Raw genomic sequence first — 14,872 nt, forward strand, 5'->3', positions numbered from 1 at the left:
AATACTCCTTCAGACATTTTGAAGGAAGTATGTCATTCTCATCAAGGCTGCATTTATTTGATTAGAAATACTGTTAGATCAGTAATATTGTGAAGTATTGGTACAATTCAAAATATCTGTTTTTCTAGTTAATATATCTAAAAATCTAATTTATTCCAGTGATGTCAAAGTCCTGTGATGTTCTTCAGCGTCGCATGATCCTTCAGAAATCATTCTGATATGATTATTTGTTGCTTAAGAATAGAAAACCTTTGTTTTTTAATGTATTACTGTCATATTTTTGATCAATGTAATGCATCCTTGCTGAATAAAAGTCATCTTTTTTAATGCTTTTCTTTACCTCACACTTTTAAAAAGTAGTGTATCCATCCGTTTCTTCCTTGTTGAGAGGAATGCTCTGGATTTAATATAAGATGGTTGACTTTATTTCAGGCCTAATGTAGATTACGCAGCAGTCATTTAACACTATTAAAACTAGGGAAATGTTTTAAAGTCTAGGGAAAACCTTGGATGTAGAAACTAGGATGGATTTATCTCCAGTAAAAAAGTACTTGTATGGCATGTCTGTCTTTTCCAAGCTGTGAAAGGAGATGAGGGATTGTCCAGACAAGATTAAGAAGTGATGCTATCACACTTGTCTTGTGGCTGGACTTAAGAAACAGCAATTGTTTAGTCCCAGTATAATATAATATGTTTATCACAGTACAATATTCTGCTGCATATAGACTACTGTGTAACATTCAGTTCAGTTTGGATGATGATTATCTGGGTAATCAACAAATTTGCAGCAGATGAAGGGTTTGTGTTTTTTTAATTTTTATCCAGAGCTTTCTTTAAAATCTTGGTCAATTTGGCCTTCACTTAAGGTCGTTCTTTTACCTCATCTATTTCTGTCCGATTCACACCATAAACACTCTCAGCGAAGCAGTATACACGTGTTGCTATTTGAGTGATCAATGAATTATCGCTGGTTGTTATTATTGTAATTTATGTATTTAAATATTAATATAATGGTATGTATAGCAACATTTGTATTGCATTTTAAGATATTTTAAATTTTTACACTAGTAAATGTATTATCATGAATGTAGTCTGTACATTAAAAAAAAGCACAATATAAATACAACATGAATTAATGAGAGCTTCAAACTTCTGTGATTTAAACCTTTAACAAAGAAATGATGAATATTGAACATATTTGTTCACATTATACAGTGTTTTTTTTTAGGATTAAATATCAAATGTTAATGAGGATTAGGTCATAAACACCGATTACTGAAATTTGTTTTGGGATCCTCACAAACGCTCTGTATTTACATTAAAATGACTGTTATGTATATTTCAGTTGTTCAAACTGGGGTCAGTCAGACACGTCGAGCAAAAGCAAACCGATGTAAGAGCCAAGAAAAATAGTCTCATCCGAGGCTAAGACCATGATCTGAGTTAATACTATAAACATTTCAGCCATCTGTACATGAATATCCCAAACATTCAGCAAAAAAATGACACAGCAAAGTGCAATATATCAAATGCAAATTTATTAAAGATTTGTTTCTTTTATTCCATTGACATCCTTATCAATATCGTAATAAAAATCCTCTAAAACAGGAGCACACACCTATGTTGTACCAACTGGAGACTTTTACAGCTCTACAATTCTGCATGTTCAGCTTTAGAACATGATGCTGGAAAAAAAATATATATATTTATTTATATATATCTTTATTTTCATATACTGTATTACATCTACATTTTAACTATAATAAAAGGCACTTGGAAAAAAAAATACTGATATTAAAATATCTCAAAAATGTGCAAAAAAAAAAAGGATACTGGCCTTTCCAGGCCATAGTCTTTTTGTTAACCCTTTGTGCATCTCTGTGGCACTTGAAGAATTTGTCCTGTTATTATTTCATTTTACAACCATCTTTACTTTTAGTGTGAGATTTTTATTTATATTCTAAAATGGGGCTTAATTTATGTACCGTATATAGTTTCTTGCATCATTGAGTGAACATCTAAATTTAAATATCTTGCTATGAGATCTTCCTTGCCATTCAGTTTATTGCTTAAGTCTCTCACATACAGTTGCAGTAAATTCAGATTCATTGGGGATGCACCATCGCTTTGTTAAGGCCTTTGGAGTCTCCTGTGTAAAACAGTGTGGCCGTTTTCAGAATGCTCAAAGGGTTAAATGTTCAAACAGCTTATCTGATATAAACATTGATGTAGACCTTGACAGGTCTGTGTCAGTATCAGCTTTCTCCAGCCAACAACATGAGAAAAGGGAGTAGGATAAGGTGGGCAAAGATATTACCAACTTGTTTGAAGGATGCAAGGGTTAATAGACATCATAAGCCTCCTAAATACATGCTTATGTCAAAGTTGATTGCTGCATGATTTGCATGTTATCTCTTCTAAAAGGCTTTATAGAAGCACAGGGTTCACCTTTTCTTGGCTTCAACCGAATAAATAAAAATAATCTGGGGCCGTGTAAGGGTCAGTGGCCTACTTTTGAAGCTCGCCGCACGTTAAAGATGTGGAGAATGGCAATTTACGGACATGTTGATTGGTCGAATGTCTATTATGTGGGACATTAAACATTACATGTACATACAAAACATCACGATTATGGGCTAGGCCTAAATATAAGGGCTTCTTACCCACAAACGTATCTGTCAATTTCTCCCTCTTTCATCAGCTGGAGAAAGCTGAACACAGAATAGCGATAACAGAAATGAAGCAACTTCAACATCAGGAAATGTCACGTCCAAAACAAACAAAAAAAAAGTCTGTAAAACAAAACAGCATTAATCGTATAGTTTCCACAAGCAATACAACAAAAATAATTATGGAATAAGACTCTGAGTGTAAAAATGGTTTGGAGGGGAGGGCAGGGTACATGCTTTAAGGAAGTGCGATTATTTCAGTCGGAATGTTTTTACATTACATTCGTTTGTCCTATCATGTTTTTCTCCAAATCTATGAGTAACGGACATTATTGAAAGATGCTCTAAATATGTCATCTCTGTTACAGTAGTATTTCTCCAGAGAAGACAGATGCTGTTACGTGCCTGAGTTCAGGAGAGAGGATTTAATCAAGAGCATAATTGAATGAATGAGGTCTTGATTGTGACAGGTTGATCATCAATGATCATCAATGGTGGATGAAAAAGACTGGGTAAAGTCTCACATGACCCACTTCAGGATTTAAATGCACATTTAAACAATAATCAGACACATCTTTGATGTTTGAGATAGCATCATAAAATGCACAATAGGAGTATCTGTCTCAAAGGTTGTGTTGTACAACCTGATGTGCCTTAAATCTAGCACAGAATCTGTCTTTTGAGTTTTTATTCTCAGTTTGTATGATGTACCACATAATTATGCATCATGCAACTGGAAAAATCATTGCCAAATGGGGTCAAATGTGAAATCTTTAGTACTTGAAGCATCACCTACAACTCCATTGGTGTAAGGTGGCGTCAGGGGTAATGCTGAAACTTGACAACTTGCTCTAGAGTTTGATGGATTGGAGAATGTTGACATGGGTCATGTGAAATGGTCTTACATCAAAATGCTAACTTCTGGCCACCTTAATAGGGCTTTCTACTCTTATTATTAAGTCCCTACTTTAATCTCTGGGTTTACGTTTAGATTACTAGGCCCTTAATCGTTGAAGTACACTTAAAATGGTGTATTGCAAGTGTCAGCATGTCCACTGGGTTGTGGAAAATGATTATTTTAAACACTCCACTATTATGCATTAGCCAAAGGTCCTTTGTTTTATCCTGCCATGCTAGTATACGGCAAAGCAGGACAAAACTATTACAACTGGCCCTTGGTTCAGCTAGTAGTGTGCAATACAAGTGATGACCATAAGATGGCACTATTTACAACAGTGCCATGTCCGATGAGGCATTAGCATGACCGCTAGGTGAGTTTGTCCCATTTTATGTCTTAAAACTCAGTCAGTCTGAGCTTTGTGTCTGTAAGTCTCTTATTCAACAAAATAGAGCTAGTCAAGGTTTCTATTTCCTCCTCCTTAGAGGACAGATTGTCGTTCATACTTTGTCTATTTTTTATTCAAAGATGTATGCTTACATTGCAGTGACACCGCTAGCAGCAAATGCACTGTTTTTCATATAGCTTGCAAATAGTATTGAGCTAAGGAAGTTCACTTGCAAGGGATGCCGAGGGTACCCGCTGACCGAGGTGGGACTCGGGACAGTCTGAAGCAGTGGTGTCCATTCCTGCTCTTAAAGGGCCACCGTCAGGGAAAGTTTAGCTCTAAGTAAACACACCTGTACCAGCTACTCAAGGTCTTCAGGATCACTAGAAACTTGTGTGTAGGAGCTGAACTCTGCAGAAAAGTGGCATATCAGGGCCAGAACTGGACACTACTGGTCTAAAGGGTACAACAGATTGACGGCAAGTAAAAGAGCTGCTCTGTGTCTAACCTACGACCTTAGCACCCTTTTGCAAACCTGACCAAGCCCATGCGATTTAGCCTCACAGATTTCTAGCTCGCTACGCTCAGAGGTCTTTTCATGACGCACAAAACAGCTTGAAGGTCAGTTCCTGAAGAATAATAGCATACATTTGTGTCTTTAGTGTGTTGCGTACACTGTCGTCCAAAAGTTTCTCTTACGCATAAATACTATTATATCTCGAAGCAAGGGCACAGATTCGGAAGTATGCCATTTAGCTCAGTGCTAAAACAGAAAAGAAAGTCAATTAGACTTGGGTTCCAATTCTGCTTCTGGAGGGCCACCTTTCTGCAGAGTTTAGACCAGGGAAGGGCAACCCTGGCCCTCAAGGTCCACTGAGTTTACATCCAACTAACTCACCTGGCTGTAATTTATCTAGTAATCTTATAGACTTTGATTAGTTTGTGTTTAGCGAGGGTTGTAACTAAACTGCAGGACAGTGGACTTTGATTGCCATATTTGCCCACCACTACTTTAGCACACAATTAATCAAGCTTTTTCAGGATTACTCAGATCTTTCAAGCAGGTGTGTTGGAGCAGGTTGGAGCTAAACTCTCCAGGAGCAAGATTGGATAACCCTGGTAGTAAGAAAAAAAAAGAATGGAGGTGAGTGTTTGGCCACTTTCTAGATTCTTACAATAATTTTGCTTCAAGGTACCATCCCTATAATCACAAGAAACAGGTAAATGTGTCCGACCATAAGGTACAAATTAGAAATCAAGTAGTGCTAAAAGTTGAAGATGGTGTCACCTCCGAGCAGAACTGCATTTGCTTTAAGAAAAACCCCCATAAGCTTGCCTCTGACCTTTGACCCCTGTTCCACCCCCACCCTTCCCCTGCCGTCCCTCTGGAATGTGGCACTCAGTTGACCACAGCTGGCTTCAGCACCACTGAGCCAGAAGGGATGACAACCCAAGACAGGGGGTCGTTGGATGCCCCTGTAGACAAGTTGAGCACTCCACCGTGGATCTCGTCCTCACCCTCCCCACCTCTGGCCTTGCCATGGTCCCTGCGCTCCGAGCCCAAAATTGGCACCATGGGCAACCCCAACGTGGAAGATGAGAAGGTATGAGAGAGCAAGGGTGACTTGGCCAGGCCAAGTGGGGAACCACTGAAGGACAGGATGGAGGTCTTCCTAAGCCCAGCTGGAGGGGAGCTTGGGCATCCCAGTGTGCTCAAGTCCAAGGGGTGGGGATTGAGAGGAGACAAAGGGAGGGATCCTCCAAGACCCTGCAGACCATGACCACCCAAGAGAGCAGCGGCAGCACCAGGAATGATAAAGTGGGTCCCACTGACATAAGTCAGCTCAGATTCTTTCCCTGCCCCTGCAGTCTGCCCCTGCTTCATCAGAGATCCCACCCCACCCGGACCTCCCTGCTCCTGGGCGACAAAGTGCCCGTGAGCCTTAATATGCTTCCTCAGGGAGCTGGGGTCCGTGTAGCGTTTCAAGCAGCCCACCATCTTGCAGTAGTAGGGCTTGTCCACATAGTGCGTGCGCGTGTGTTTGAACCGGTCACTGGAATTGGAGTAGCGCTTGTTGCAGCCCTCGTAGGGACAGATGTAGGGCTTCTCTCCTGAAATACAACCGAGAAGTTAGCCAGGTCATGCAATATTCACGACCTATCCATACATTTAACTTGGTACAGACCTGTATGCGAGCGGTTGTGTATCTTGAGGTTCTCCAGGCGGGAAAAGCTCTTGTTGCAGGTAGGACAGCGGTGAGGTTTCTCATTGGTGTGAGTACGGATGTGTATCAACATCTTGTACCTAATGATGCAGACAGTAGAATTAAGGTGCATGCTTTAAAATTAAAGGGTTGGTTCACCCAAAAAATTATAATTCTGTCATTAATTGCACACCCTCATGTCGTTCCAAACTCGTAAGACCTCCGTTCACCTTCAGAACACAAATTAAGATTTTTTTTTATTAAATCCAAAAGCTTTCTGACTCTGCATAGGGTCATAGGGACTACCCTACTATTGTTTAGTTTTAATGAACACACCATAGCTTAATTTCTATCAACAAGTCAAGGTTAACACAACACTCTCATGTACAGCTGTTAAATGTAGCCTTTTTTTAAGATGGGTCAAAACTCTTTGTAAGTTTGTCACAATAAAACGTATATTGGTCTAATTTGAACCCAAAAAAATATGACACATTGCCCCTTGGCTAAGTGCAAATTGATTTAGTTCTTAAGGGCTAAGTTTATGCAAATGGCCCCTGCTGATACTAAATGAATCACAGACAACCTTATTTAGAGAATGCAGTAACACACCTGGCATTGAATCCCCGTCCTTTGCGTGCACATCCCTCCCAGTGGCAACAGTACCCAGATTCCTTCTCAGGCTTTACATGGAAGTCATTGACGTGATCCACCAGGTCTTGCAAGGAGTCAAAAAGTAGGTGGCACTGTGACAAGAAACATGCACTATGAGCTCAGGTAAAAAAAAAAAAAAGGCACATTAGCACCTGCATTAAGCTGCTTCTATTTCTCACCTTCCTCCAGCGACAGGCCAGCTGTTCATCTGCGGAGAGGTCTGGAGAAGCTCGTGTGTCCTTGGGCTGCCGAATGAACATCGAGGGAGCAGGTGAAGCCCTCCACCTCCTCCAATGGGGAGGAAGAACTGGAAGGCTTGAGATGTCGCCCCTCCCTCCACGTAACGGATATGAGCCGAGTCCTGCGGGAACAACACCAGAAAAGGCAAACATAATTCAAGCCTCTTTATCTTTTAATACAGCAGGCCAGTGATTGTAGTGATAGTTGTTAAACTCAGTAATAGGAGCTACAGGAGGCCCATGTTCTGTAATCGCCTCTCAGTGGGAGACTCTTATGAGTGTTTTGCTGGATGTGGCAGCTCGTCCTCGCCGTGTTTCTGTCCCAGCTGTGCTGATCTGAGCTTATGCCCTGCCACACTTTGCACTCCACCACAGATTTGAGACTTTAATGAGAGACAGCGAAATGACAAGGCACCAATAAGAGCATAAACTCTTTGTGAGCACTCTGGTGGTTTTAGATAGCAGGACTAGATAAGAAACTATAAACTAGAGATTTATTTGAAGGAAATGTGAGTAGGTGGGAATCAGTAAGAACCTGGTGATGTTATGTTTTGATGATATTGGGTCTTAATTATGAAACATTCGTAAATATACGAGTAAATATCTGAGTGATTTGCGCGTAAAGAGAACTTCCCGAAAACTCTTCTCCTGATTCACAAAAACTTCGTAAACGTCAGATGTGATAGTGAAATGTGTGTGTGTGTGTTAATGAATTCCAATCAGTCGTAAATGGGACGCGCGTGCACGCTCACTCTCAATTACCATAAATCCCGCCTATTAAATCCGACTGACAACTATATATGAGCATCATATTATGACACCAAACGAAGGATTTCAACATGTCTTCTCAAAAGCGACTAAAAAAGAAACATTTCTCAGCTGCAGAAATTGAAGTTTTATTTTTGGAAGTTCATTCAAAACGCCACATTTTATTTTCAAGCGTAGCCTACTAGTGGCGTATCAGCTCCTAAAAAAGGAAGTTTGGCAGCATATTACAGATCCTATTACTGGCTCTCATAATAAAAGTTAAAAGGAAAAACCGTATGTAATTAATATATATAATATTTTTTTCAAAATGCTGTGTAAATATGTACCCGATTAAGGTGAATTAAAATGCAGCCGTATTAATGAGCAAAACGTTCAGACATTAAACGCACTATTTACGCGTGGCTGGGAGCAGGTGTAGATTTCTTTCGTTCCAACTAACATTTGGAAAATACGAACGTTTTAATGAATCCGAAAATGTACGCCAAAACCACTTTACACGCGATTTACACAAAAATTCGTTCTGCTCATGTTTCATGAATGAGACCCATTGTGTGTAATATTGGCATGTAATATTACTCAGATGTTTATTCTTCATCTGTTTGTTTGTTCAATTCAGTTCTTTATGAAATTAAAATCTAAACTCAGGATAAGTTAAGAATATGGGAAAATATAAATAATTGAATATGTGTTGGTTTGAGGACCTACTTAGTGGTCAGTCACAAAAAAAAAAAAAATTGTAAATCATTTTAATTTTATTTATTTATTTATTATCTAGTGATTAGAGGTGGGCATAGATTAATTTTTTTAATCTAGATTAATCTCACTGTGATCTTGAAATTAATCTAGATTAATCTAGATTAATCTAGATTAAAATGGCTCATTCGAATTCTGCCGAAGGCATTCAGAATATGTGTGTTACCCAAATAAAATTGACAAACAGTAAGTCTTTGAGAAGGGGTTTATCAAGCTAGGTGGTGCATTAGAAAAGAAGCTTGTCTCCTGTTTCCAAAATGCATCACAAACTGCTTGAAAAAGCTGTAAACTAATTCCACATTGCACAGGGTGCAAACAACATTACTCCTGTTTCACACCAATGTTTAAGTTTTTTTTTTTTTTCCAGTTTGTAGGTGTCAAGGTACAGAAACCAAATAATACCACTGGATAGTCTTCAATGTAAAAATGAAATATACAATCAAACCTACATTTATTCAGACACCTTCAACATTTCTCACATTATTACAGTTTTGCTATATATATCAAAAATTATATCTGGTTTCTGAATAATTTTTGGTTTGACTGTTTAAACTACAAAGAAATTCAGTCAAGAGCAGTGAGTGATTTTCATTTTCATTTTCTTGGATTAACATTACAGCAGCCAGTCGCTAAATTAGGCGCGGTCACTTTAAGAGACGATGAACGCATCCAATATAATACTCATCCCATTCTTTTCCTCAACTGTTTACTTTCACTTAAGAAATAACTGAGTTTCCAAGGTGGATGCGAGCGCGAGCCCTGAACACCAGAACACCGTGGTGTTGAATTGGGCTCTTTCACATCTTTTGTTTGTTCAAACTGCGATTTGCATTTGTTCGTTCAGGTGCAGGAGGAACTTCGAGGAGAACTTCGCAGAAGAGAGCTCGGGTCAGTGTCGCTGTCAGTGATACGCGGCTCTCTCTCTCGTGCGCACCTAACAGCACGTGCTACTCTGTTCAGTTTTTCCGCGTCTTGTGTTTGGATGCTTTAATGTTTAAATCGACAAGCGGTACGGCTTAACAACACGTGAGAAAGATAAGCTTTCGTGACGATGCGCAGCAGTGTCCCGTCAACTGTCCTGAGCATCTTTTTAGGCTGTCCTCAGCGAGTCAGTTATATAAAATATCAAGGTGAAAGTCATCATAGCTTGATTAGTATAGACCCAGCTCCCAACCCAACTTTGAGAATAGATTAACGGCGATATTTTTTTATCGCCCGATAAGAGTCTCGCGTTAACGCAGCACGTTAACGGCGATAACGGCCCACCACTACTAGTGATTAAGTTGTTTTCAAAACTGTTAAACTTACAAATATGTATTAATTTGTTGTACATTTTGTAAATGTGTGTGTATATTTTTAATTAGTTTTTATTTTAGTTAAAGTTTTAGTAATTTTAAGTTATGTGTAGTTTTTCTTAGTTTTAGTAAATGTATTAATTCAACGTCAACTTATTTTATTTCACTTGCCAAACCTTTTAAACTTTTAGGTTTTAAGGTTTCAATTAGGTTTCAATGTAAGTGTCAATTAACAAAAATGTTTAAACTTACAAATATGTATTAATTTGTTATTTGTTGTAAATTTTGTAAATGTTGTGTATATATATATATATATACACACAACATTGTTGTTACTAAAACTAACAATATATAAAAAAAAATTGTTAATTGACACTTAACAAAGATTGAATAAAATTAAATATAAATATTAGATGAAAACCTTAAAACCTAAAAGTTTGAAAACTTTGGCAACTGAAATAAAATAAGTTGACGTTGAATTAATTATTAATTAGTTATATATATATATATATATATATATATATATATATATATATATACATATAAAATGCCATTAAATAAGATACTGTGATATATTAAAGTATATATATTTCTTTTTTTTCCCCTTACTAGTTTTTTTGGGTTTAAGCCTTTCTGTTTCTGTTTTTGCCCCTAACTATGAGCAACAGTAATAGTGATGTTCGAGGGTTCATTAGAGTGTAGACAATGATGGTTTTGACTGGACAACAGTGTCAGGGCTGTCTGAGACGTTTGCAGCTATGTGAGAAATGTGCTTGGAAAATCATGTAAACTGAGGCTCAGCCGGGCCATCCTCTAAGAGCTGGCTGCTGTTTATCCATTGGCTCGAAGAAGGGACAGGCATCGGAGACATACACATAAGCACACAGAAACCCATCCGTCTCCCAATTCAATTTTGAGTGAATTCAATTAAGCTGAAAGAGCTCTGTGTGGCTGTACCTCGCTGTAAATCTGATTTAACCTCGCGTCCCATCCGTCAGCCCTATGGACGGTGAAAGAGAGACACTTTTGTGAAAGGAACACAGGGGGCATTTGATAAGAAACACCCGTTTTGGGTCACTGAGGGTAACCCATCTGAATGTCTGGTCTTGAGGGAAGGTGAGGAATGTTCCTGTTAATGCACTTATGACCCAAACAGTACCGAGCCTTTGGTTGCTTATTAGTTCCTGTTGCTGCTCCTCATGTCTCTTGATGGTTAATGAACAAGATATTTCAACAAGTCCCATTTAAGAAGCAGCAGATCTAGTCTAAAGCTGATTATAATACATTTAAAGAGACATTGCAAATAAATTGTGATGAATTTTAAGATAACATTTTTGTTACTAATGATTTTTCAATGTTTTTTTATTGCTAATCAAGTCTGCATTTATTTGATCAGAAAAATACAATGACAATGAAATATTATTATCATTTAAAATATATTGTAAAATGTATTTATTCTTGTGATGCAAAGCCGAAGTTTCAGCATCGTTACTCCAGTCTTCAGTGTCACATGATCTTTCATAATTCATTATAATATATGGTCATTTTGTGCTTGCATATAAATCTCTCTACTGTCTCTTTTGAACGGTTTAATGTGTCCTTGCTGAATAAAAGTATTAACAGACCCCAAAAATTCAAATGGAGAAAAACACTTTTCCAGTTAAAGGATGCTTCCCAATTTTTAAGATAATTCTAATCTTGGATTTTAGATATTTTAACCAAAAGACAAGTCCAAAAATACTTACGTAATTTTTACAGTGTAATCAGATGGTTTACAACCCAAAAATATCAACACACTGAAAAAACATCTGAAAAAAGGCTGTTTTTGCTTGCATTTAATTGTATTTACACTTAGATTACTGTAAAATATTAGAAAGTTATACTTCTTGGTGTATATGTACATGTGTCGTTCCCTAGTGTGGTGGACTCACCCCGGGGAAAACAGGAGCTGAGCCATTTCCATTAGAGAGATCTGGAGAGCAGGCGGTGTTTCTGGAGGACGGGGACATGCTGAGGTCCACAGCAGACGGTGTAGGGGTCTCCGATTTAGCCTGAAGGGCACCTGTGGACACACCTCTTTTATGTTCTCTGCAATCACAGTGTGGAATACGTCATGCTGTGCTGATTTGTTTACCTGTGTGTGGAGAGGCAGGGGATGCTGGAACGATGACGGCGGTCCCGTCGTCTGCCATCCGCAGCTGCCCCGCCCCCTTGGCGTGAATGAGAGAGGGAGTGAGAGTGGGCGGAGACCTGGCGCCTCTGCTCCGCCCACTGCCCCGCCCCCTCGGCACCTTCAGGTCCAGTGGCTCGTCTAAGGACAGCATGACGGCATGCGATCCAGAGCCTCCAACCTGCAGCGACAGACACAGAGAGCAGCTCAGATGAGAACAGGGAAACAGCAGGACAGCTGCATAAGAGCAGGGTGCACTCATAACACCACCAGACATTAATCCAAAACATAGCTGCCTTAAATGGACCAGAACCGTTCCATAATTTGATGGCTGTCGTTCAGATGGAGAGGTTGTATTGTGGATCTCAGCATCGCTTTACTGACTGAGGCACATTATTAAATGTAGTACGTTTCAGTGTATTTCACTATTGTTGATACTACATTATATCACTATATTACTATTTTGAATAGGCTCAAAATTTTATTTTCAGTTTTCATTTTAATTATAGTTAAATCTCTAGTAGTTTTGCTTTTTGCTGTGCTTTTGTGATTGTTATTACTTTTAGATAAAAAAAAAATTAGGTATTTGCTATTATAGATTTTGTTAATATTTTGAATTTGCTTTTTATTTTTGCTTTTTCAGTTTACATTTTAATTATAGTTGAATTTTTTTAGAAATGTTGTTGTCCTCTTGTAATTGTTAATAGTTTTAGATCTTTTTTTTAAACGAACTATTTAGTTGGAATTTATTTTAGTTTTTATCTCGCTTTTTAATTTTAGTCATTCAGTTTAAGCTAATTTTAGTTGCCAAAGCAACATTCCAAATTTTCGTTTAGTTATTTTCCTTCTTTTCATCCAGTAACTCTGCTTTTATGTCAGATATGAGCATTAAAAATAACAATTGTAAGGGATGATCTGAGAAAAAAAAAATGATTTCAGATTATTTTGAACAATATCTGCCAATTCTTATACTTTGGTGCTACTGCTTTTTGTTAATACCTTATAGATCACTTATAATTAATTACACAGCTTTGGAAACAATTTTTATTTTTTATTTTTATAGACAAAAACACCTCTGAACATGACATGTTTTTAAACAATTGTCTGATATTAATGTCCTATTTTTTTTTATTGCTATTTAAAAAATGGTTTGTGAAACTTCATATTACATACATATATCCAAATATTGAATATATTGAGCACCTCACACACACACGGTCAGCCCGTCTGAAAACACATCCCAGATCGATCTCACACAATTACTTCCACTGACATAAATTGTCCTCACAATGACAGCCGTTCCAGCTTCCACATTCCTGCCGACTGCGTGCCAAATACAACGTCCACAGAGCTCCACCTCAAAGCACAGTTTCACATCTATTTCTGTGCGACATATAAACGCGTACGCATTCTTCCCGCCACGCTGAATGGCTCTTTGAGAGGGTTTAGCTTGTGCCAACAGCAAGAAGGTCAGCGAGGTGAAGGCAGTGGGTCACTGAGTTCAACAACCCAGCTGATAATCAGCAGATAACCGCACACAGAGCTGCATTATCAAGCAGATCTGCATCCTCTGCCCCCCACAGTGTCCCAACCACATCCTGAAATGATCTGTGTGCTCTCTGAAAGACCTCAAGCGCTCTAATTTTCAAAAGAAGAAGCCAAAGAAGCAGTTTTACAGCAACTAGCGACGATTGGTCAGAAGAATGAACAGGTTTCGTCATGGCAGCTGTTAATGTGTAACCTGTAGTATCTCCAGCCGCCCCGTGTGGACTGAACCTGTGCTATCTCAGACCAGGGTGGGGTTAGAGACGTGATATGTGTGGTATGTTAATGATTTTCACATAACTGTGTCTCAAGACGGCGGGTAAAGACTCATTGCGTTGTAACTCAACTCTGTTGTGTAGAGTCAGAACCTAAAAACGTCATTCACAGCCCATTTTACTTCCATAATGCCACTTAGCTTTTAATGAATTTGGACAATTTACAAGAAAACATGCAGGGATTGATTAGGTTTATTCCATCAGGCGGTTGAACAATAAGAGGCAGTGGGACGTCAGTCAAAAAATAAAATTGTTTCAGACTATGAAGGTGAACATTTATTTATTTTGAAATAACACACACTAATGAATTCTGAACAATAGGAACAGGAATGATTTAAACTAAATAGGGTCAGTTTTATTTTATTTTATTTTATTTTATTTTATTTTATTTTATTTTATTTTATTTTATTTTATTTTATTTTATTTTATTTTATTAGTTTAGTTTAGTTTAGTTTAAATTCAATATTTCCCAGTGTTTAATACTGAACAGGGCATGCTCCTTTATTAGTGTTATTTTATATCATTGATAACCTATTATACTTTTTGTTAATATTTTGAATAAGAGTTTTAGTTTAATTTATTTTTTGCCATTTTTATGATCTATTTATATTTCTTTATAGTGTTTATAAAGTGTTATTTCATATCATTTTAGTCATTTTAGCTACTGCAAAGCAAATAAAAAAGAGAAATGTTGTCTTTGGAACTAGCCGAAATAATAATTACAAATAATAATAATTTTAATGTTATTAATTTAAAGTATCATTTTATTTATTGAATTTTTAACACAAAATACGGGCGTTTTAAAATTAGCCATTTGTTGGTAATTGCCCACAACGCTAAATTATTAATCTGTGTGTGCCAGAGTTAAAATATCAGTGTATCTTCTGTTTTCATATCACGTTTGTATAATAGCTGCCATTAGCATCAAGCTATTAAAATAACGTTTCTGAAGACTACAGTAATATGTAATATAAAGTGCTGTGTGTTTCTTGTGATGGAGAAGAGGGAGCTTGGCCC

At 37.7% G+C, this 14,872-nt stretch overlaps 1 protein-coding gene across 1 annotated transcript in view; it reads right to left on the reverse strand.

The window, feature by feature from the left end:
* Positions 1 to 5,291: 5,291 nt before the first annotated feature.
* Positions 5,292 to 14,872, reverse strand: part of LOC113067402 (zinc finger protein GLIS2-like) — a 35,919-nt gene continuing 26,338 nt past the window's right edge. Inside the window, 7 exon segments of the mRNA XM_026239793.1 lie at positions 5,292 to 6,067; positions 6,142 to 6,260; positions 6,769 to 6,902; positions 6,990 to 7,078; positions 7,081 to 7,171; positions 11,797 to 11,927; positions 12,000 to 12,216. Of these exon segments, the coding sequence (XP_026095578.1) occupies positions 5,355 to 6,067; positions 6,142 to 6,260; positions 6,769 to 6,902; positions 6,990 to 7,078; positions 7,081 to 7,171; positions 11,797 to 11,927; positions 12,000 to 12,189 (1,467 nt within the window). The 5' untranslated portion in view covers positions 12,190 to 12,216 and the 3' untranslated portion in view covers positions 5,292 to 5,354.

This window comes from Carassius auratus, linkage group LG28B (genome assembly GCF_003368295.1).
Source record: "Carassius auratus strain Wakin linkage group LG28B, ASM336829v1, whole genome shotgun sequence".
Taxonomy (NCBI): Eukaryota; Metazoa; Chordata; class Actinopteri; order Cypriniformes; family Cyprinidae; genus Carassius; species Carassius auratus.